This window comes from Podarcis vaucheri (assembly GCF_965113315.1).
Source record: "Podarcis vaucheri genome assembly, chromosome: 5".
Lineage (NCBI taxonomy): Eukaryota > Metazoa > Chordata > Lepidosauria > Squamata > Lacertidae > Podarcis > Podarcis vaucheri.
Window position 1 is genome coordinate 6,579,948 of NC_138763.1, and position 24,940 is coordinate 6,604,887.

A 24,940-nucleotide genomic window follows, 5' to 3' on the forward strand; every position below is an offset into this window, starting at 1 on the left:
ACCTCCAAATTAAACCATTCATTGATACATAACCTCTATATAAGAAATATAATTCTACTGAATGGCTAAAGTGGTCTTTAACCCCCCCCCCTTGATTATAGCCCATCCTATGACTAATCAGTACATAGTTCTTACTCATGCTATAGGACAGTATACAATTTCCCCATTCTGCCCTGTGGCCCCAACCTGTGTTTCAGAGCACAAACTGAAATGTTAAAATCTGAAAACCAGAGAGAAAAAATAGTGAGCACAAGCCATTTCTTTATAGACAATGTTAACTGTAAGATTCTATGGCTCAGTGGTTCCTAAAGTGGGTGGCACTGCCTCCTGGGAGGGAGGGCTGGAGGTGTAAATGACTACCAGACTTTGAAAAGCTAGTATCACTTGATCAAGTTAATCAGTTTTGCTTAATTAATTAAACTGAATAGTTTTAACTGGATTTTGAATAAATGTGCAATTAATTGTTCATTTTTATTTTATTGGGTTGTTATCTTCCTTAGTGAGTTATGTGAACTGTAACTTATTTTTATTAGGGTAGAGGACACTGGGAATGAGTTGATGGAATCAAGGGGGCAGCAGTTGGACAAAGTTTTGAGAATCACTGCTGTAGCTCATAAGCATATCTTCACCACTCAAATGTTGCCTGTGATGCCTGAATAGTATGAATGGCCAACTCACCAAGTAGATTGTGGCAGGTGTCTTAATGCACATTACAATGCAAGGCAGGAATAATAATAATAAAAAAATCACTCCTCATTTTCATCAACAGCACCAAACAAATCCTAAACAAAATATTCCTAAACATAACTTCAAACCTCTGCCTCATCTATATTCATACATATTCTTTCCTTCTTTCAACAATCCTTATTATGGTGATGAAAGAATGGTTAAGTATGTTTAGTGGGAACTAATGCACATTTTGAATATCTGCTGCCAGAGAGATTCCATTGGCTCCTTTGCAACATGCCAGTGTTGGATTATTACCACACAGATCCTCAAATGCAGCACTGGCAGCTACTGTCGTGTACACATGTCATCTCTAGTCCTGTGAATACCCCACCTAGCCCACCACTGATGGAGAAGCGATGATAGCAGTGGTGGCAGATTCCAGAGAGATTTCCCTGAAACCTCACAAGATCTCAGCTGGGCCTCCTGTTTTCATTGCCACTTTGTGGGCACTGCCATGCAGCCCAGGTATTGAAGGCAGTAGTGGTGGCATTGTCCCATTTTGCAGCAGGCAGTGTAATGGGATGCCCTGCCCCACAACAAGCATGTGTGGGTGGTATGGTAATAAGTGGAGTAAAGAAGATAAAGTAAGTGCTGAAGGATAGATTGTAGTGCATGTAAATGATATGTCACCTTCCCCGCTTTCTATATCAGAGCAAAAACATCCCAGAGTCCACCTATGATGAAGAAAACTTGATTCAGTGTATTTCTGAGCTCTTTGTAGCTGGGTCGGACACAACCAGCTGTTCTCTGAAATGGGCACTTCTTCTCATGGCAAGTCACCCAGATATCCAAGGTGAGAGAGACCGGTGCAATGGGAGCGAGGGTTTCTCTTGATCACTAGGGTGAACTGTAATTCTTTACAGGTTTCATACGCATCTAAGGAAATAATAATAGTAGTAGTAGTAGTAATAATAATAATAATAATAATAATAATAATAATAATAATAATAATAATATTTTATTTATATCCCGCCCTCCCCGGCCAGAACCGGGCTCAGGGCGGCTAACATCAAAATATATAATACATTAAAACATAAATTCAGCAATCAACTGAAATAAATCTTAAAATCGGATTAAAATTAAAATAAACTCAGATGGCTACCCACAAATTATAACTATAGGGTTGGGAACCTTAAGTACTCACCAGGCCCAGCTATTTGTATAAGCCGGTGAGAAGAGATAGAGAGGGCACTTATATGCAAAGTCTTGTAAAAGAAGGGGGTCAGGTCAGACTGTGCCCTGACCAAAGGCCCTGTGGAACAGCTCTGTCTTGCAGGCCTTGCGGAAAGATGTCAAGTGCCGCAGGGCCCTGGTCTCTTGTGACAGTGCATTCCACCAGACTGGGGCCAGGGCCGAAAAGACCCTGGCTCTGGTCGATAGGCCCTTTTCACACTGTCCGTAGGCAAACATTAAGCAAGCAACTTTGTTATATGGTTTTAAATGCTGGTTAAAACGTTTCATTTCAGCAACCTATATGGGCACATGATTCAGTTACATAATCTTGTCTCTGAATCCTGTTGAATTAATCTCTATATTATTAATTATTATGTCATGTTTGATGCATACATCTTAGAGATTTTATTTTTGATTCAGCAGTTTATAATTGCAATATTTAATGCACTTGTTCCATCAGCATAAGGACTTTTTGTTGCACAGTTAAAGTGCTTCCCCTGGGACTGGTCTGGAATATGCAGCTGGTGCAGAATGCTTTGGCCAGGTTGTTGAATGAATAACATACACCTCTGCTGAGGTAGCTGATGAGCTACCAGGCCATGTTCAAGGTCTTATTCTTCAGCTATTAAGCCGTGAACAACTTGGGACTAGGTTAACAGAATGAGATTCTGTAAGGTCACTTACACTTATTACAGAATGCAATCGAGTGGTGTCCCTAAAATGAGCATTTCTATTCTTGTTCCTGGGTTGTGGAATGCTCTTCCCTCTGCCATATGTGAATCATATGTGTGGTTTTGTTCTGTTTCTGTATTTCGCATAACGTACACTGCTAAAAGATGTTTAAATTATTAAGCATTTTAGAAATACATTTTAAATAAATACATACATGCAAGCAAGGCCTCCTTGAAACCAATGTTCATGCTGTGTAAAGTGATACCTCTGGTTATGTACTTAATTCGTTCCGGAGGTCCGTTCTTAACCTGAAGCACCACTTTAGCTAATGGGGCCTCCTGCTACCACTGCACCACCACTGCACAATTTCTGTTCTCATCCTGAAGCAAAGTTCTTAACCCGAGGTAATATTTCTGGGTTAGCGGAGTCTGTAACCTGAAGCGTATGTAACCTGAGCTACCACTGTACAAGGATTTCAAGGGAAGAGCATGGGGCATTGGTGACAGGTCTCCTCTCCTTTCCTCAGACCTGCTCCTTGCTCCTTTGTTTCTGCCCCACGTTTACACACATACATTACTGCTTTCCAATTTTATACCATTTTATTCCGTGAGGAGGGATTTGAATGAGGAGAGAGAGGAAAGGAGTAGAAAAAGGAGTAGGGAAGGCAATTTGAAGCTTGGCAAGCAGCATGGTCAAAGGAAGGAAGGAAGAGAAAGATGCATAAAGAGGTTAATTGCTTTTGCCAGGGGTGTAGTGGTCAGTCCAAAAGTCCAGGCTCCCTTCATGACAACCCCCAAGCCATGCCCCTTCTACAACCCTGCAACAAATATGAAATATTGATCAATGCACAGATTATGACTTCAATAAGAAGCCACCATTTTTCTTCTCGCCCACCCTGTCTATCCTTGGTGCTGCTTTGCATAACACCCAGCCTGGAAGAGTTCTGGTGGACTCCTTCCCTCCCTCCCTCCCTCCCTCCCTCCCTCCCTCCCTCCCTCCAACATTTTGTTTGGGATTCTGGAATCTTTTAAAATATAAATGTCAGTTTAACACGTAGCCAGTATAACCCACCTTTTCATCTTCTTAGATGAGTGGATGATTTTCTCTTTGAGAAATGCATCTTTATTCGGCATGAAGAGGGCTGGCCAAGAGGTCCCCAGCAGACATCACCATTGCCCCTGTTGTGAAATAATTGCCCGAGCCTCATCTCTGCCTCTTCATGCTCCACTGCATGACTGAGATCAGGCGAGGAAAGGAGATTTAGTGAAACAAAGTAGGAAATATTGTGGGGTGGAGGATATGTTTGTTTGTTTTTAAGTGTAAAACAGACAGCCTTGGATCATAGCCCTTCAGCCAGCTCTAGTAACCGGAAACAGCTGAGAGGAGATTCACTTTCCCCTTTTTCACCCCTGGGATCTAGAGTGGGGAAGAACCCTGTACATTGACATGAGCTCCTTGGAGGAAAAGGAGGGCTATAAATGTAAGAAACGGGGACTCATTCACAAAATCTATGCAATAAATTCGTGGGAAATAAATGCCCATCTTTAAAAAAATGCAATATTCAAAATAAATCTTATGTTTCCATCATTCTCTTCAGATAAAGTCCACAAGGAGATAGAAGATGTCATAGGTTCTGCTCACTCAATCTGCTATCAAGATAAGAAGAAACTGCCCTACACCAATGCTGTGATTCATGAAATGCAGCGCTTTAAATATGCCTTTCTTTTTGGGGTTAACAGGCAATGCACAAAGGATGTGAAGATTCATGGTTTTCTCATTCCCAAGGTACAGAAGATTGAGATGACTGCACTTACGTATCCCAAGAGCAAAGAGCAGCAGAAGGTTGCATACTGAGAGATGCAGGCAGCCATGCAGAAACTTTCTGTGTAGTCTAAAACTTGAAGGGCAAGAAAGACAAACAAGAGCAGGAGCTCCACCTGCAGACATTGGGCATGTGGGGCAGGGAAGGAACATGCAGTGGCCAGAAGTCTCAGCCTGGCTGTGAGCTTTCCTTTTAAAAGGGGGGGGGGCACCCTGTGTTCCTGTCTGTACAGAAATATTTTTTAAGGGGGGAAGGTGGAGTGAATATGGCTACTGGTAAATGTGTACAGAGACACAAAGACACACACACATACACAAATAAAGCCCCAAGTTTGGATTCAGTCTGAACTCTGAAAAATTTAGAGAGCTGAAGGACACTGTTGGCATTTGAGTAGCACGTTAAAGACCAACTAAGTTAGTTCTTTGTATGAGCTTTCGTGTGCATGCACACTTCTTCAGATACACTGAAACAGAAGTTGCCAGATCCTTCTATATAGTGAGAAGGTGGGGAGGGGTATTACTCAGAAGGGTGGTGGGTATGGGAGATTGGCAGATAGCTGAGATGAGCCTGTTGACGACTCTTAACGACTGCAATAGGTCTTACAGGAAAAGGCAAGGGGTGGGAAGGTGAGAAATGGCTTAGTCATGTATAATGAGATAAGAATCAAATGTCTTTGTTCAAACCAGGTCTCTCCATGGTTTTAAGTTTGGTAATGAGTTGCAATTCAGCAGCTTCTCTTTCCAGTCTATTTCTGAAATTCCTTTGTAGTAAAACAGCTACTTTGAGATCTTGTATAGAATGTCCTGGGAGATTGAAGTGTTCTCCTACTGGTTTCTCTGTTTTGTGATTCTTGATGTCAGATTTATGTCCGTTTATTCTTTGGCGTAAGGTTTGGCCTGTTTGTCCAATATAGAGAGCTGAAGGACACTGTTGGCATTTGTCAAATGCCAACAGTGTCCTTCAGCTCTCTATATTGGACAAACATGCCAAACCTTACGCCAAAGAATAAACGGACATAAATCTGAAAAATTTAGTTCTGGGATTTGTTGTTGTTGTTTAGTTGTTTAGTCATGTCTGACTCTTAGTGACCCCATGGACCAGAGCACACCAGGCACTCCTGTTTTCCACTGCCTCCTGCAGTTTCGTCAAATTCATGTTGGTAGCTTCTATAACACTGTCCAACCATCTTGTCCTCTGTCGTCCCCTTCTCCTTGTGCCCTCCATCTTTCTCAGCATCAGGGTCTTTTCCAAGGAGTCTTCTCTTCTCATGAGGTGGCCAAAGTATTGGAGCCTCAGCTTCAGGATTTGTCCTTCCAGTGAGCACTCAGGACTGATTTCCTTAAGAATGGATAGGTTTGATCTTTTTGCAGTCCATTGAGTCTCCTCCAGACCAGAATTCAAAAGTATCCATTCTTCGGCGATCAGCCTTCTTTATGGTCCAGCTCTTACTTCCATATATCACTACTGGGAAAACCATCGCTTTAACTATATGGACCTTTGTTGGCAAGGTGATGTCTCTGCTTTTTAAGATGCTGTCTAGGTTTGTCATTGCTTTTCTCCCAAGAAGCAGGCATCTTTTAATTTTGTGACTCCTGTCACCATCTGCAGTAATCATGGAGCCCAAGAAATGTATTTATCTGAGTGCATTCTGATTCAATTGTTTCTTCTTTGCAGGGGACTGGTATTTTTCCTGATCTGCGCTCTGTTCTTCTTGATCCGACACGATGGGATACACCTGCAGAGTTCAACCCAAATCATTTTTTGGACAAAAATGGGCAATTTGTGGGCAGAGAAGAATATCTGCCATTTGGTGCAGGTAAATGTAGAAGTTCAAGCTATGTTGTGAATTGTAGCTGTGCTTATTCAGCACTTCCAGGAAATGATATCAACAGCAGCAAGGGGCTAGAGGAGAAGTAGTGTACTTCTGGGAGGAGTGGCTCTGATGGTCGGCAGGATGGGGGAAGGCAATGAAAAGTTTAGGGGATATCTTGGGTAGGCAGATACTCACCTATGGGACCTCCATCACTGACAGTCTGGACCTCTGCAAACTTGCTACTCCCTTGCCCTATCGCTGAGAGAGGCAACACTGCCAGGACTAGGATGCTGCTGCTCCCTGTCATGTTTCAATTTTTAAAGAACAAATGAATATTTTTGTCCCCTATGTGTCAGAATCTGGGCATTTTGTAAGGTGAGGTAAGCCTGGCAAGACAACTTACTCTATACTCGTATTCACGTCATGCTTTGATTAGACTTAACCAGCTTCATATAACCAACATGCTTATCCCACCCTTATGTCCTATTGTATTTGTAGATAGTGTTGTACAGCACCTTTATTTTATTTGTGGGTGGTATAGATTTTTTTTTAAAATAAAATTTTAGAAAGTTTAGACAGCATTCCTATGTGCACTTATCAGAGAACTCCCTCCTGAAATAATGGGGATTTACTTCTGGGTCGATATACATTGGATCTAATTGTTAGTGTTGGATTTCATAGTATAATCATTCTCATACTACACATGGAATCATTTAGTATTCTAAGACTTCTTTGATGAAACAGTTGAAAAGCAAATTAACATGGCTAATATAGGCACCTTAGAGGTAGTGAGTCCCCTCCCCTTTTTCTGAAAGAAAACAAGTGTTCTTATACTGAGGACTCAGCAACACAGCTGCAAATATAACCTTTTAATTGCTTTTCAAGTGCATTATACAAATGTGAACTCTATGGTGCTGATGGGCTAATGGCAAATTACATATATATATTAGAACATTTTAAAGCATTTTTACAGCACACACACACACACACTCACACACTCGGCCTCTGACTGCCAGGGGTTTCTCCTCTGACTGCCAGGGGTTCTGCAAGGTCTCAGGCAGAGGCTGTGTCTCAGTCCTTGCAACTGAAGGCTCTAGGAGTTTTATAGCTGCGAAGTAATTTACATTGATAAGTAAATTATTACTCAGTTGCTTACTTTCCCATGTCTCCTCTTCAGGGGCTCGCATTTGTTTGGGAATGCAGCTGGCAAAGATCGAAATCTTCATCTTCCTGACCAGCTTGCTGAGAAAATTCAGCTTCCAGCTGCCAGAAGGAGTGAAAGAACTCAATCAAGAGCCTTTACTAGGGGCTACAACACACCCCCATCCTTATAAACTCTGTGCTATTCCCCGTTGCAATGCAAACCTCTGATTTTGTTTAAAAGCACCATTTTCCTCTCAGTGTCCCTCTAGTCCTACTTTACTCAAACTTCTGTCATTGCTTAAAATAGACACTTTCCCCCTTTTAATGTAAAACCCATCTCACAATATTCAAACCGGATGGCAGCATGCTGTTGGCCATGTGAAGGTGTCAGTTGCTTGCACATTTATATTTTCCGTTGCTTAATAAGAGTAGAAAAGCATAAGGGGAACTCTGCTAGACCAGGCAAGAAAGGCCCCGTCTAGATTAGAGAACTGGGCAAAAATAAACAAGATGAATTTTAACAGGGAGAAATGTAAAGTATTGCACTTGGGCAAAAAAAATGAGAGGCACAAATACAAGATGGGTGACACCTGGCTTGAGAGCAGTACATGTGAAAAGGATGTAGGAGTCTTGGTTGACCACAAACTTGACATGAGCCAACAGTGTGACGCGGCAGCTAAAAAAGCCAATGCAATTCTGGGCTGCATCAATAGGAGTATAGCATCTAGATCAAGGGAAGTAATAGTGCCACTGTATTCTGCTCTGGTCAGACCACACCTGGAGTACTGTGTCCAGTTCTGGGCACCACAATTCAAGAAGGACACTGACAAACTGGAACGTGTCCAGAGGAGGGCAACCAAAATGGTCAAAGGCCTGGAAACGATGCCTTATGAGGAATGGCTAAGGGAGCTGGGCATGTTTAGCCTGGAGAAGAGGAGGTTAAGGGGTGATATGATAGCCATGTTCAAATATATAAAAGGATGTCACATGGAGGAGGGAGAAAGGTTGTTTTCTGCTGCTCCGGAGAAGCGGACACGGAGCAATGGATCCAAACTACAAGAAAGAAGATTCCACCTAAACATTAGGAAGAACTTCCTGACAGTGAGAGCTGTTCGACAGTGGAATTTGCTGCCAAGGAGTGTGGTGGAATCTCCTACTTTGGAGGTCTTTAAGCAGAGGCTTGACAACCATATGTCAGGAGTGCTCTGATGGTGTTTCCTGCTTTGCAGGGGGTTGGACTCGATGGCCCTTGTGGTCTCTTCCAACTCTATGATTCTATGATTCTATGATTCTATGATTCTAGTCCTCCAGATGCCTATGGGAAGCCTCCAAACAGGAAACTGAACACAACAGCACTCTCCTCACTTACAATTTCCAGAAAGTAATATCCATAGCCACAGCGTAGGCAGAACACAGCCCTTGTGGTTTGTACCCATTGAAAGCTTTACCCTCCATGAACCTATCTGATTCTCTTTCTGAGCTATCCAAGTTGATTGGAATTGCTACATCTTCTGGGAGCAAATTCCATAGTTTAATGCTTCAGAGAAATGCTGTATTGGTCTGAAGGGAAGCCACTCCCAAATTTTGACTCCACACCTAAAACGAGATCTCTGGAACCATTACTTCTCTACCTACAGGTGTGTGATTGTAAGGCACAACCAAGTTTTATGCAAGCCAGATTTGAGGGTGGGTACTGGGAAGTCAAGGAGGAGGAGGTTAAATCGGCCATGATTAAGTGGGGTCAAGACCATGGCCATACCACTGAGATGTACCAATGGGAGAATCTTTGGCAGGTAAATTGGAAGTTTACTGCCTGCTGTTCTGTAAGAGAAAACCTGAAAAAAAATGCTGTATTGCTGGTACTTGACGCTGTGTAAGCTTTCCAAAATGTACAGGAATATCCCAGATATTTGTTGGAGATGTGGGAAAGCAGGTGGCACTATGTTTCATATATGGTAGACTTGCAGGAATATTAAAGGGTTCTGGAGTGATATTCATCTAGAACTTTAAAAAATGTTCAATGTAAATTTCCCTAAAAAACCATAATCATTCCTACTGGGCATCACTGGTACTGATATTCCTAAGGATATAAGAAAAAGTTTTTTGTACGCAACCGCTGCCGTGAGTGCTTATTGCGATGTATTGGAAAAATGACAAAATCCCTACTAGAACTGAATTGCTTTTGAAACTGAGAGAATATGCAGAGTTAGCTTCCCTCTCTGAAAGAATTAGAGATAAGCCCAGACAGAAGTTCATACTAGAATGGGATAATTTTAAGAAATATCTGAAAAGTAGCTGCTATAGTCTAAACATGGTGATAGCCTTTGAATGGTTTCTGTAATCAATGCTGGTTAAGGAAAAAGACATTAATATAGCAACGATGGAGTTACGTTAACATATGAGAGTGCTGGAGGTTAAATAGTTAAACAGGTTACCCAATCAGAACCCAGGAGGGTGGAGTCAGAGGGACTATCAAACCAGCTCTGGGAGGGGCAAAAAGGGGGAATCATAGAATCATAGAGTTGGAAGAGACCACAAGGGCCATCGAGTCCAACCCCCTGCCAAGCAGGAAACACCATCAGAGCACTCCTGACATATGGTTGTCAAGCCTCTGCTTAAAGACCTCCAAAGTAGGAGACTCCACCACACTCCTTGGCAGCAAATTCCACTGTCGAACAGCTCTTACTGTCAGGAAGTTCTTCCTAATGTTTAGGTGGAATCTTCTTTCTTGTAGTTTGGATCCATTGCTCCGTGTCCGCTTCTCCGGAGCAGCAGAAAACAACCTTTCTCCCTCCTCTATGTGACATCCTTTTATATATTTGAACATGGCTATCATATCACCCCTTAACCTCCTCTTCTCCAGGCTAAACATGCCCAGCTCCCTTAGCCGTTCCTCATAAGGCATCGTTTCCAGGCCTTTGACCATTTTGGTTGCCCTCCTCTGGACACGTTCCAGTTTGTCAGTGTCCTTCTTGAATTGTGGTGCCCAGAACTGGACACAGTACTCCAGGTGTGGTCTGACCAGAGCAGAATACAGTGGCACTATTACTTCCCTTGATCTAGATGCTATACTCCTATTGATTGGGAGTTCGTTGGGAGTTGGGTGGTTGGTTGGAGTGGGAGTGAATTGGGATATAGTCTGTGGGTAGGTTGAGTTAGTGTAGCGAAATAAGCTGAGTCAGGATGTAGCCTTATTTGAGTTCACCGATTGGGTCTGCATTGCTCCGGGACAGGAGGAAGGAAGTCAAATGACACCGAGGTTGGTTCAAAGAAAGAGTTTATTCTGCTCTCCGGATAGCAGAAGGCACTTGCGTGATCAAGTCCACAGCAAGTCCAAAGAAATGACAAGTTTCATGCAGTATATATATTCTCCAGGCACCCTCTCCCCCTTCCCCAGCCACGTCAGCTTGCACACGCAGGTTGACATCACAGATGTTCCTGCTCCGGCACTCTTAATCATAAAAGGGATTTCCTTCCTGCACTCCTGAACATAAAAGGATCTTCCTCTTCCTACTCTTATCCTGGAGGAAGGGGTCATCATCTCCGAGAACACGCTTCTGGCGTTTTCCCCAGACTTGGGTCTGTGCATCTTTGTGGTGGGAACATAAGATAAGGCACAAACGTGTTTTCTCTGTTCTACTGGTACAGTTAGGGTCATCCTTGACGTCACAAACTGATAAAGGAGAGAGCTGTATTCTTGTTATGCATTTGCTCAATGGCTCAAGTTTATGCATTTTAGCTAAGGAAAAATAGGAATTTTGGTGCAGTTTAAAACTGCCTGCACAGTCAGTTTTGGGTTTTGGGAAACCCATTCCTTCAAGGAACAGTTAGGAGCTAGGAAGACAAGTAAATATCTGAGAGGTGGTTTAGTGAGTGAGAGCGGGTAGCGGAAGTTATAGGTCTGGATAGGCACCCCATGATTGTAACTGACTGAGACAGTTTATGAAACCACACGCTTGTTAAACTGCAATAAATAAACAGAAGTTTGTGTTCCAATTTAACCCTGACTGGACTCAGTATTTTACCCGGTAGGGCCTGGGTGGTGGCAGTGAGAAATAAAGTGGTAGCACAGGGATCAATATACGGTGCAACATCCAGGGACCCTGTGTGATTGCCACAGAAAAGTGGTGGCAGTGGTGGGATACGATTAGTCTAAGAGCCTGTGAGGGGAAGCAATACACCTGGAGAGGGGGAAGGGTAAGATTGGTGAAGTGATTACCTGGCCCGAGGGTGTGATTGAGGTAAACCCCAGATTGCCACGAGGCCGAGATCACAATAAGAGCAAGAAATTTAAAAAGACTGTTCTGGCGGAGGCTTAGGCTCAGGGTCAGTGGATGTGAGCTTGAAAGGTTAGTGTGATGGCCTGGGATTTGGACTCGGATTCTGAACCTGAGGGATCCCAGCCTGCACAGGATTCCCCGGTTTCCAGAACCAGCTGAGCCGGGGCCGGGGCATGAGCCTGAAGGGTCCTCACCTGTGCTGGATCCTCAGGTGCAGGCATCAGCTGAGTCTGCTCTGGCTCCTGAGGTGAGGGAGGACCCATTGCCTGCAGGTGCTCCACTCTCAGCCCCGTCAGGTGAAGCTGAGGTTGCCTCTGGGTCCGGTAACCCTCCAGCCTCTCCTGAGCTGCAGAGGCTCAGGGCAGAGAGGCGGAGGGAACTAAGTTTCTGCAGGAGGAGGGCTCGCCTCCAGGCCAGGAGATGCGAGTCACCAGAGGATCGGGGCCGCCCTATGCCTCGGGGCAGATAAAAGCTGGCCAGCCCTAGTCCCAAGTTGTAGGAGCAACATTGGTTGCCAGTTCCTGCCTGAACCCTGTCCTGCCTTCCTGCCTGAGCTCTGACTTCACTCGGCTCCCTGCCCTGTACCCAGCTTCTGCTACTACGGATTGCCTCCCCGTTGCACCTTTGACTACAGACCGGACTTGGACCTTGCCTCTCGGGTAACCCACGGGACCAGCACAGTGAGAAGCAAAAACCTAAAGCATACTTTGGGGACCAGGGTCTTGAAAAGCCAAGCCAGGAGGAACAGGGTTGAGAGTAAAATTCTCTCTCTCTCTCTTTTTTTAAAAAATAGTATTTATTCATAGTTTCAGAGTAATAGAAAAAAAGAAAAAAATAGAAAAAACAACACTATAATACATAAAAAAGAAGAAAAAGTGCAAAACATAAAAACCAATACAGCAATACAACAAAAAAGAAAAAAAGAAAAAAAAGACACAAATCCCAAATTTCATATCTTTAACTTCCATTTGTTTGTTTCATTGACCTCCTCACACCTCCCTTTCTGTATTCTAGTTTAGTTAGTTATTTCAGCAAATTCTTTCCATCTTTTTCAATTTTTGTTAAATAATTTATCTTAACAATTTAACCTAATAATTAACTCAACAAATCCTTTCCAACTTTCCCCATATTCTGTTGTTCAAATTACCTTAATTTATTTAACCTTATCTTACCATAAAGTACCTTAAAGCTTGAATCTTAATACTCAAATATAAATAACCCCTAATATCATTTCTGCTAGAGTCATATAGTTACATTCCAACATTTTCCTTAATATTCATTGATTTTAGGCTAATTCCCCAAATTAAAAAAATTCTTTATAAATTTTCTTCCAATCTTCATCCAACGTCTCTTCTTCCTGGTCTCGGGTTGTGTCAGTCCTTACTGTCCAATCTAGTCCATCAACCTGGAAGTCTTATGTCCAAGGCCCTTAAGTCTCTTCCATGTCCCTTCTGCAGATCTTCTTCTTCTTGTTTATACTTGCCCTTTTCCTTGTCATTTGTTGGTCTCTTTCTTAATTTCTTTCCTTTCTCATTGGGGAGTAGGTCTCTGGGGGGTTCCAACCCAAAATTGTCTCCATCTCCCTTCATCAAACCCGCCCATTCCCAACAGCCCCACTCCCCACAGTCATCAATGTAATCAAAAAAATATTTAGAAACATATTTCAAGGTCTCTCCAAAATTAGGACCCTCCTCAGCTCCAGACTCCCCCTGGCCCACTCCAACTTCAATCTTCAATGACAGCAGCTTATACTCCTGTAGGGCCTCGGGTTTCTCCATTTGTATTATTTGAGGTGCAACCGCATCCTCCTCCATTATCTTCTGCACTTGCCCAGTCAGTACAGATTCGATGCTCTTACTGTCAGGAAGTTCTTCCTAATGTTTAGGTGGAATCTTCTTTCTTGTAGTTTGGATCCATTGCTCCGTGTCCGCTTCTCCGGAGCAGCAGAAAACAACCTTTCTCCCTCCTCTATGTGACATCCTTTTATATATTTGAACATGGCTATCATATCACCCCTTAACCTCCTCTTCTCCAGGCTAAACATGCCCAGCTCCCTTAGCCGTTCCTCATAAGGCATCGTTTCCAGGCCTTTGACCATTTTGGTTGCCCTCCTCTGGACACGTTCCAGTTTGTCAGTGTCCTTCTTGAACTGTGGTGCCCAGAACTGGACACAGTACTCCAGGTGAGGTCTGACCAGAGCAGAATACAGTGGCACTATTACTTCCCTTGATCTAGATGCTATACTCCTATTGATGCAGCCCAGAAATGCATTGGCTTTTTTAGCTGCCGCATCACACTGTTGGCTCATGTCAAGTTTGTGGTCAACCAAGACTCCTAGATCCTTTTCACATGTACTGCTCTCAAGCCAGGTGTCCCCCATCTTGTATTTGTGCCTCTCATTTTTTTTGCCCAAGTGCAATACTTTACATTTCTCCCTGTTAGTTCATCTTGTTTGTTTTTGCCCAGTTCTCTAATCTGTCAAGGTCGTTTTGAAGTGTGATCCTGTCCTCTGGGGTGTTAGCCACCCCTCCCAGTTTGGTGTCATCTGCAAATTTGATCAGGATTCCCTTGAGTCCATCATCCAAGTCGTTGATAAAGATGTTGAATAAGACCGGGACCAAGACAGAACCCTGTGGCACCCCACTAGTCACTCTTCTCCAGGATGAAGAGGAACCATTGATGAGCACCCTTTGGGTTCGGTCAGTCAGCCAGTTACAAATCCACTGAGTGGTAGCATAGTCAAGACCGCATTTTACCAGCTTCTTTACAAGAATATCATGGGGCACCTTGTCAAATGCCTTGCTGAAATCAAGGTAGGCTACATCCACTGCATTCCCTTCATCTACCAGGCTTGTAATTCTGTCAAAAAACAAGATCAGGTTAGTCTGAGATGACTTATTTTTCAGAAATCCATGCTGACTATTGGTGATCACAGCATTCCTTTCTAGGTGCTCACAGACTGTTTGCTTAATGATCTGCTCCAGAATCTTCCCTGGTGTTGATGTCAGACTGACTGGGTGGTAATTATTTGGGTCCTCTCTTTTCCCCTTTTTGAAAATAGGGGCAACATTTGCCCTCCTCCAGTCTGCCGGGACTTCGCCTGTTCTCCAGGAATTCTCAAAGATGACTGCCAGTGGTTCTGAGATCACATCTGCCAGTTCTTTTAATACTCTTGGATGCAGTTCACCTGGCCCTGGAGACTTGAATACATCTGAACTAGCCAAGTATTCTTGTACTATCTCCTTAGTTATTCTGGGCTGTGTTTCCTTTGCTGAATCATTTGCTCCAAATTCTTCACGTTGGGCATTGTTTTCTTTATCGGAGAAGACTGAGGCAAAGAAGGCATTGAGGAGTTCAGCCCTTTCTGTGTCCCCTGTTTGCATTTCACCATCTTCTCCTCTGCGTGACCCCACTGTTTCTTTGTTCTTCCTTTTGCTACGAACATACCCATAAAAGCCTTTTTTGTTGCTTTTAACCTCTCTAGCAAGCCTGAGTTCATTCTGTGCTTTAGCTTTTCTGACTTTGTGTCTACACGTGCTGGCTATTTGTTTGAATTCCTCTTTGGTGGTTTCCCCCCTTTTCCATTTTTTGTACACATCCTTTTTTAATCTTAACTTCAGATAGACACAGGGGAAGCCAAACCCATTGCTGTGAACCCCTACCATATAACAGGAGGGTATGTGGAGAAGGTTGGCAATGAGGTGTGGGACATGTTAAAAGCGGGAATTATTGCACCTTCAGAAAGCCCTTGGGCAACCCCTATAGTGCTATTGGACAAGACAGATGGATCGGTATGCTTTTGTTTGGATTTCAGAAAACTGAACCATGTCACCAAAGCAGATGCGTATCCCATGCCACGATTGGATAATCTGATAGAGACCATTGGGTGATGTCATTACATCACGTGTTTAGATTTGACCAAAGGATATTATCAGGTGAAAATGAATCCGAGGGACCAAGAGAAGACAGCATTTAGAAGTCCCTTAGGGCTCTATGAGTTCAAAGTTATGGCATTTGGGTTAAAAAATGTGCCCACCACGTTCCAAAGATTAGTGGACAAGATTCTAAATGGACTGAGCAGGTGCACAGTTGCCTATTTAGCTGATATTGCAGTGTTCAGTGTGACCTGGGAGGAGTATAAAGTACATTTAAGACATTTACAGCGACTTAAGGAGGCAGGGTTGACTATCACAGCGAACAAATGCCAGATAGGTGGTGCGACTATACAGTATCTAGGACATATGGTCGGAGGAGGGGTAATTAAACCAGTATAGGCAAAGGTTGAGGCCATTTCCACCTGGTCTACCCCTACTTCCAAACGTAAGGTACTTGCTTTCTTAGAACTAGCAGGGTACTATAGGAAGTTTATTCCAAACTTCAGGGAACTAGCAGCACTGTTATCCGACCTTACGCGCAAGAAGGAGCCAGACGAAGTCAAGTGGACATCAGCCTGTCAGCAGTTCTTTGGCGCATTGAAAGGAACCTTGATGTCAGGACCCAGTCTTGCAGTGCCAGACTACAATCAAGAATTCACTGTGTTCACAGACACTTCAAACGCCAGAATTTGGGCTGTATTATGCCAGCCAGGACCAGAGGGAGTTGCTGCCTAGAGAAAAGCACCTCTCGATGGTTGAGAAAGAATGCTTGGCAATTGTGTGGGCCCTTCAAAGATTGAAGCTGTATATCTGGGAACGAGGCTTTGTGTTATGTACAGACCACTCACTATTGATATGGCTGCGATCGATGAAGAGTAAAAGTAAGTTGCTGCGGTGGGTCCTATTACTACAAGATTTCAATTTTACCATCAAAAGTGTGAAAGGATGCTTGAACATTGTGCCGGATGCCTTATCACGAAAACCAGAGAGTGAAGGATGAACAGAGACAATTGTTTCCTGCTTGGCAGGGGGTTGGACTCGATGGCCCTTGTGGTCTCTTCCAACTCTATGATTCTATGATTCTATAGGAAAAAAACAAAACAAAACTGTTTGATCAGGAGTGTAACTTTAAGAAGTTAACTCTCCTGAATCAAAACTTCTTAAGGGGGGAGGTATGTGACGTTAACATATGAGGGTGCTGGAGGTTAAATAGTTAAACAGGTTACCCAATCAGAACCCAGGAGGGTGGAGTCAGAGGGACTATTAAACCAGCTCTGGGAGGGGCAAAAAGGGGGAGTTCGTTGGGAGTTGGGTGGTTGGTTGGAGTGGGAGTGAATTGGGATATAGTCTGTGGGTAGGTTGAGTTAGTGTAGCGAAATAAGCTGAGTCAGGATGTAGCCTTATTTGAGTTCACCGATTGGGTCTGCATTGCTCCGGGACAGGAGGAAGGAAGTCAAATGACACCGAGGTTGGTTCAAAGAAAGAGTTTATTCTGCTCTCCGGATAGCAGAAGGCACTTGCGTGATCACAGCAAGTCCAAAGAAATGACAAGTTTCATGCAGTATATATATTCTCCAGGCACCCTCTCCCCCTTCCCCAGCCACGTCAGCTTGCACACGCAGGTTGACATCACAGATGTTCCTGCTCCGGCACTCTTAACCATAAAAGGGATTTCCTTCCTGCACTCCTGAACATAAAAGGATCTTCCTCTTCCTACTCTTATCTTGGAGGAAGGAGTCATCATCTCCGAGAACACGCTTCTGGCGTTTTCCCCAGACTTGGGTCTGTGCATCTTTGTGGTGGGAAGATAAGATAAGGCACAAACGTGTTTTCTCTGTTCTACTGGTACAGTTAGGGTCATCTTTGACGTCACAAACTGATAAAGGAGAGAGCTGTGTTCTTGTTATGCATTTGCTCAATGGCTCAAGTTTATGCATTTTAGCTAAGGAAAAATAGGGATTTTGGTGCAGTTTAAAATTGCCTGCACAGTCAGTTTTGGGTTTTGGGAAACCCATTCCTTCAAGGAACAGTTAGGAGCTAGGAAGACAAGTAAATATCTGAGAGGTGGTTTAGTGAGAGCAGGTAGCGGAAGTTATAGGTCTGGATAGGCACCCCATGATTGTAACTGACTGGGACAGTTTATGAAACCACACGCTTGTTAAACTGCAATCAATAAACAGAAGTTTATGTTGATGGGCAATTTACCCTTGACTGGACTTAGTATTTTACCTGGTAGGGCCTGGGTAGTGGCAGCGAGAAATAAAGTGGTGGCACAGGGATAAATAGACGGTGAAATGTCCGGGGACCCTGTGTGATCGCCACAGATGCTTTATTAAGTAAAAATGACAAAATTATGTAATATATGTAATTAAAAGGATAGCTGTATGGAGAGGATGGGAAGTTACATGTTAATGAAGAAAATACATAGCCAAAATTTAATGTAACTTTGGTAATCAATGATATGTTTATTTGACTGAAAAAGACGATTATGATTTCATGTTGTATATAGGTATAAATGAACAATAAAGCAAAATTTTAAAACAAAGAGGGGGAAAAGAACAGTGATCCTCCAATGAATTTGGATTCTGTTGGCCTGAGGATAATCCAGTAAATGGTGAAAAAACCTCCCCCAAATTACTGCACTTTGGACAGCGGATGCTTTGCACTGGCGGTGGGAGGTTTTCTGGCAGATGAACCAGACTTTCACTACTACACTCCTTTCGACTGTATGCCCCCTGGTTCCCAGTGTGCCCATTTGTGTTCCAGAGAAACTTGTGGCAAAATTTGTGCTCTCTTTTCTTCTTCTTATTTGGATGGGATTTCCATGCTCTGAAGGAATACTACTTGCTTCTGATAACTTCTTCGACGTTGCTTGTTAAGCATGCTGGCATCTTCTTAGCCCTGGTGGTACCTTTGCTGATCTGTGGTATACATTCTAGCTGAGCACCTAATACTGCAGTTTAAAAATAACTCCCTAGCATTCTGAACATAGGATTTGGCCTTAAGCCAAATCAGACCATTATTCCATCTAGCTCAGTCTTATCTTCACTGACTGGCTGTGGCTATCCAGAACTTCAAACGAGACTGTCTCCCAGTTGTACCCGGAGATGCCATGGATAGGACACAGTACTATTTTTCTAGAAAAACAGGTGCCAGAACTCACCACAAACTCCTCCTCCCTCCTCCTCCTCCTTTCTTCTTTAGAGAACATGTCCAGCCCGACCTTGAGATGCATGTACAATTCATGTCCTACCACTGCGCAACAGCCATTTGTCTTTCTTGGGCAGCAGCTGCTACTTTAAAAAATATAATATTTTCTATTTTGACAAAGTGATAATAAAGAAGAATAAAAATGTGCACCCTATCCCCGAGACCATTCCACTATAACTATCCAACCTCCCAAAATTTCAACACCTCTTGTGATAGTTTGACCCCTTTCTGTTTTAGCAGCACAAATTCTGCAAACACGTTCCATGTCTCCTGCGTATTCCCCGTCTTACCTTAATAGCACATGTTAATTTATCATTAATAGCTATATTAAGGGCTATTGCCATGAGGGCTGAGGGCTTCCCATGGGCATTTGCATCGGGCCTTTTCCATATGCAATTTTATGTCATGAATGTATGGTACATATTTTCCCAATGTTTTTAGCACAAATCAGTCTTACACTGGCCAAAATTCTAATTGCAATTCATATTAATCAGACTTCCTGTCATCTGAGTGACACATGTAAGAATGTTTATAGTGTTTGACTGTAGCACATGACTTGGGATCACATTCCAAGGTTACTTGGATATGATGTCAGAACATTTGTTGCTTATTCCTTTTTAATAAGAGAGTATATAAAGAGAGAGAAATGTTGATTTCTCTGAGGAAAGCAAGATCTCCTTAGAGAAAGAGTGTTGAACTTAACCAGGAATGCTAAAAAGTATCCAGGAGAAAGAGAAAGCAAGAGAAGGATGGAAGTAGGGGCATTTTTTATTGCTCTGCTGGTGGTTCTTCTGATTCTTCACTTCCTGAAACAGCTCTGGTCAAACAGGCACTATCCTCCTGGACCTCTCCAGCTTCCTCTCATTGGAGGCGTGTGGCGGATTGGGGTGAAGCTTCGTGATGATACTTTCATTAAGGTACTTATTTCCAACTCAGTCTAATATGAACAATTGTTTTACCTATTTCCCTTAACAACTATGATATTTCAGCTTAAACAATAGTAAGGGTTAAAACAGTAAATGTCATGGCCACAACCAAGCACAGAATAAAATGTGATGAAACCCCTACATTTACTGAAACTGAATTTAATTAAAAATCCCCCAATGTTCAATTGTGAGAGAAGCGTCTTCTAGAGCCACTGTACCCTCCCTCCATCCATCCATCTCTTACCCATCATGGACTTAGGGGACTCAGTCCCTTGCGGAATTGGGCAGCAAATGCCAACCACCCCTATTTTTTCTATACCACAATCGGAAAGGTAAGTTGTTGTATACTCAGTGGTGGAGGAACCCTCTTCATCACCTGGGGTGGTACGCCAAGGGGCGGGGCGAACCGCCCGGCATCCTAATCAGACTACTCATGCACAGCAGCCCATATGGACCCCGTGTGCGAGCGGCAGCTCATACGGATGCCGCAAGCGGCGCCCATACTGACTGCTTGCGTGCCCTTCGCTGCTCCACAGCTGGGAGGAGGCAGTAGCCCATCTTGACACCCCCCCAGGGTGGCACCCGGGGCGACCTGCCCCCTCTGGCCCCTCTTCATACACCACTGTGTATACTGTTACATGTTATGTGCTTCCTCGGTGTATGTTTATAACCAACTAGAGAATTAACATGAGAAATCTTTACCTACATTCTTTCAAATCTTCTAGAGCCATCACTCCTGGTGTATATGAACATTATATATAAAAAGAAACCCCACAGCACTGACCACAGACACATAAGAAAATGCATTTTCAAAAGAGTGAGCACAAAGATCACTCTGCATTCATTCATGGCAACACTTCAACAGATACAGACTTATCTGTTGCAGACCTGCATATGCTATTCAAGATTTTAAGCCTGGAAATGTCTTCATCTTGTTCATTGGAAATACAAACACTTTTTTAAAAAAGCAATTCAAAGACTAATACAGCAAATTGCATCTCTGCAGTAAATGCTAATCTCCAGGTAATACTCCCAGCAAGAGCAAAAGGCCAGGTCTGTAAAATCAACATCAGACAGTCATTTGAAAGCACCAGCTGCAGCTGTGAGACTAATGGCACTGAGACAGGAAGGTGCACAGGCTGATCCTGCTACCACTTACTAGTCAACACTTCTCATAGAGAAAATGCAACAACATTTTGGCATGTGCAGTTTCCTGATTTCACCTAGCTCCCCATGCTGTAATTAGCCTACTTTATATGTTTTTGTGCTTTTCATTATTAATCAGATTCTTGTCCTTTTATATTCGTTTCTATATTATTATTATGTGTGTTGTTTGTATCTGCAGGATGAAGGATGCTTAAATCTGAAAGACACCACACAAACCAAGCAGCTGAGCTAATGAAATAGTTTATTGCAATATACTCTGGAGCTTGTCCTCCCACTCTTCCCATGTGTGATGCAACATGGCCCAGAATGCTATGCACTTCTCCGCTTCCAACAGATGGATGGACACCAAGTTCACTTGGCAGTGTAGCAGGATATCATTATCTATTTCCAGGAAAGCCATGGGACTTTTGTAGCTCATATGTAGCCAGGGAAGACACGAGACAATATTTAATTTGCTTGTTTGTTTGTTTAATACATTTATAAGCCAAATTACTCAGACAGGTATTTCTTAATTCCTTCCCATTTAATTCCATCCTCTTCTTAATTCCTTACCACAACTTTGTGTAACCTTCCCCAAAAATTTCAATGTGCGGGGGTGACAAAAGAAATTCTGCACCAGGTACCACCTGACTTGCTACGCCTTTGCTGTTGTGACCCACAGTGGGTCATAAACCTGACCCAGTGCTCTAGCCAAGCTTATACCAACTTGATGCCCTCCAGACTACAATGCCCATCTGCCCCAACCAGCATGGCCAATGGTCAGGGATGATGGGAGTTGCAGTCCAACAGTATCTGGTGGGCTCCAGTTTCCACATCCCTGCACAAAATGTTTTTATGGTGATGATGAAGAAGCCTCTGGCAATGGCTGGCTCATTTACTTGCCTGTCATCAGATGGCTGGAGACTATGAAGTGCCTCTCTGCTGCTCTGAGGCCACACAGGGAAAACACGGACAGGAGGGAGTAAAACAAATGGGTCGGAATGAAGGAAGGAACAAAAGAAAGAAAAGGAGATGCTGGCAAGAGAAGAGAGTATAGTGAGATGCTTAAGAGGTGAGGAAGGGTGAATATCACATATTAAGTTGAAATAACTATCTGAACATAGCATTCCTCTTCTCTCTTTTGACCCAAATGGTAGATGGCAAAGCAATATGGAAACATTTACACCCTTTGGGCAGGATATCAACCCTTCATAATACTGTCTGGATTCCAAGCAGTGAAAGAAGCACTCATTGACCACTCTGAAGAATTTGAAGACCGACCACTGACTCCTTTCCTTATGGCTATGACAAAAGGAAAAGGTAGGTAATGAGAATTTCTGCTGGTACTTTCCCCAAAGAAAACATTTAAGTGGCTGTCTGGAAAAAGAGAACAAAGGTTTTCTATTAATGTTGTACTGAACAGGAAATAGGGGTTCTATGCAGTGCCAGTTCTTATCAGAGAAGACCGACACTGAAATCAATGGGCATGGCTAATGTGGGTCTATTAATTTCCATTAGTCTACTCTAACAAGTGCTTTGTACTACACTGTGGTTAGACTGAACTGCAGGTAGAAGCTTGTTTCCTGTTGCAGTTGCAATGCATTGACTGTCCTGGCTCTCAGCACTGGATGAAGGGCTTGAACTCTCCACTCTTTCTGCTGTGATACCCGCAAAATATACTGAGGCAGACTTTGCATCGTCTTGTAATTGTTTGCCTCAGAGATACTGAATAGCTTGCACATTCAAGGGCATGAACTTCAGTAAACAAAGTTTATTCTTGGCTGGTAACTTAATTGTAACATTAATTTCTGTAAGGAAGAAGTTCTCACTGATTTTCCATAGGTAATATATTTTCAAATGGTCACACCTGGAGGCAACAGAGACGCTTTGGTGTAGTTACTATGCGGAAGCTGGGACTGGGGAAGAAAGGCATGGAGCACCAAGTAGCAGAGGAGGCCCATCAGCTGGTGGAGGTTTTTGCACGTTCAAAGGGTATGTGATGGGGGTGATGGTGCTGAGCTGGCGTATGAAGATATATTTGTGTACTACCTCTGTCCATTTTAGAAAGGAATGTGATATGTTTTTCTTGGTTCCCAATGGAGATCCCAGCAGTTTCTCTTGGCCACCATGAAATCCCACTCTCAGTATGAACAGGAGCAGCTGAACTCACATTAGTATAACTTTATTTTGCAGGACAACCACTTGACCCCTCCTGGCCCATTGCTAAATCAGTCTCCAACGTGATATGTGCTGTGGCTTTTGGGCATCGGTTTGCTCTTGAGGATGAACAGTTCCAGAAGCTGATAGAAGCCATGGATTTCTCCCTAAAATTTATAGGAAGCTTCGTTCATGCTGTGAGTAGTCATTTTCATTCCTGCTGATTCAGAGAAGTCTCCCAGGGGCCTTACATTTCCCACTCAGCATTCTGGATTCCATTATGATAGAGGATAGAGTGTTGGAGAAGTGAGATGAAGTTTAATTCTAATCTGAGATAAGGGCTATTTTACAGCCTAATCAATTTCTTACCATGAATATAAAAGAGAGAGTAATGAAACTAGTTCCACAAGTTGGGACTCTTTGGAAGAAAGACAGGATAGAAATGGAACAATGGCCTTCAAAACAAGTCATCTATAGCCCACATAAATGAGCAAAGGTGAACAAAATAATTTTCTCAGGAAGAGAATTACACTATGGCATAGCGTGGGTGGAGCCAGGCAGCCTGTGGCCCTGGACGTGACCAGATGCTACTATGACAGGCTCCCTCATGATGTTGGAGCCATGGGGAGGTAAGACATCAGATGACCCCCCTTTTCTTTCTCTGTAATGCAGGGGTCAGCAAACTTTATCATCAGGGTCTGGTCCACCTTCCCTCAGAGCTTGTTGGGGGTTGAACTATATTTTGGGGGGAAAGGGGGAAAAGAACGAATTCCTATGCCCCTGAAATAACCCAGAGATGCATTTTAAATAAAAAGACACATTCTACTCATGTAAAAACACGCTGATTCGCAGACTGTCCGCAGGCCGGAATTAGAAGGCAATTGGGCCGGATCCAGCCCCTGGGCCTTAGTTTGCCTACCCATGCTGTAATGTGTTTCCCTGTCCCATTTTCTTCTGCTGGCTGCAACGAGCCACCAAAAGGCAAACTTTAACACTTCTCCTTCCCATCCTGCTGTGCTCCACATCCCTCCCTCACTGGCTTCTGTTAAAATAAGATTTTTTTTTACCTGCCAAACAAAATCTCTCTCTCTCTTTTAATAATAATTTTTATTAATTTTAACATATAAATTATAATACATACCACAAAACTTCACCTCTTACACAATCTTTTTTTGGACTTCCATCAGCACCTCTGATGATCCACCGTTTTAACCACTTCTTATGCATTTCTTAAATTCATATTGCCTTTAATTATCTTAACTAACCATCCTCCCCTTTATCCATTTTTGCAATAGTTCCAAAAATTCACCTCACAAAACTTCTTGCAAACCTACAAACGTAGTCTGATCATCACAATTACTTTTCAAATAGTCTGTAAATTTACACCACTCTTCTGTGAGTTTCTGGTCCCGCAGATTTCGAATCCTTCCTGTTAATTTATCTAGTTATGCATAGTCCATTAATTTCATCCTCTATTCCTCTTTCGTCAGTAATTCTTCTGGCTTCCATTTTTGTGCCAATAATATTCTTGCTGCCGTCGTTGCATATAAAAACCACTTACATTCTTTTCTATTTATATCACTTCCTACAATGCCCAGTAAAAATGCTTCTGGTTTCTTTATAAATGTATATTTCAACATTTTTTTCATCTCATTATATATAATTTCCCAGAAGCTTTTAACTTGTTTACATTCCCACCACATGTGATAAAATGTTCCTTCTTTTTCTTTACATTTCCAACATTTATTGCTAACTTTATACATTTTAGCTAATTTAACGGGTATAATATGCCATCTATACATCATTTTCATCACATTTTCTTTTAAAGCATTGCATGCAGTAAATTTTAAACCTTCTTTCCATAGTTTTTCCCAATCACTCAGCTGTATATTATACCCAAAATCTTTGGCCCAAGGAATCATAACCGACTTTACCTCCTCATCCTTCAAATGCCATTCAAGCAGCAATTTATACATTTTTGAATTTTTTTTACA

At 42.8% G+C, this 24,940-nt stretch overlaps 2 protein-coding genes across 6 annotated transcripts in view; both read left to right on the forward strand.

Annotated features, from left to right (window-relative positions):
- Positions 1-7,609, forward strand: part of LOC309533161 (cytochrome P450 2J2-like) — an 81,338-nt gene extending 73,729 nt beyond the window's left edge. For all 4 annotated transcript variants that reach the window (XM_082224364.1, XM_082224361.1, XM_082224363.1 and 1 more), the window contains 4 exons: positions 1,381-1,522; positions 4,172-4,359; positions 6,071-6,212; positions 7,387-7,609. In XM_082224364.1, coding sequence (XP_082080490.1) covers positions 1,381-1,522; positions 4,172-4,359; positions 6,071-6,212; positions 7,387-7,580 — 666 coding nt within the window. In that variant the 3' untranslated portion in view covers positions 7,581-7,609. The remainder of the gene's footprint in view (positions 1-1,380; positions 1,523-4,171; positions 4,360-6,070; positions 6,213-7,386) is intronic.
- LOC309533163 (cytochrome P450 2J2-like) overlaps positions 1-24,940 on the forward strand; it is a 48,527-nt gene that overhangs the window by 4,635 nt on the left and 18,952 nt on the right. The window contains exons 1-4 of one of the 2 annotated variants that reach the window (XM_082224366.1): positions 18,832-19,634; positions 21,947-22,109; positions 22,632-22,781; positions 22,983-23,143. In XM_082224366.1, coding sequence (XP_082080492.1) covers positions 19,467-19,634; positions 21,947-22,109; positions 22,632-22,781; positions 22,983-23,143 — 642 coding nt within the window. In that variant the 5' untranslated portion in view covers positions 18,832-19,466. Of the gene's footprint in view, positions 1-18,831; positions 19,635-21,946; positions 22,110-22,631; positions 22,782-22,982; positions 23,144-24,940 lie in introns of those variants that run through there. The other variant, XM_082224367.1, reaches the window with a different exon arrangement.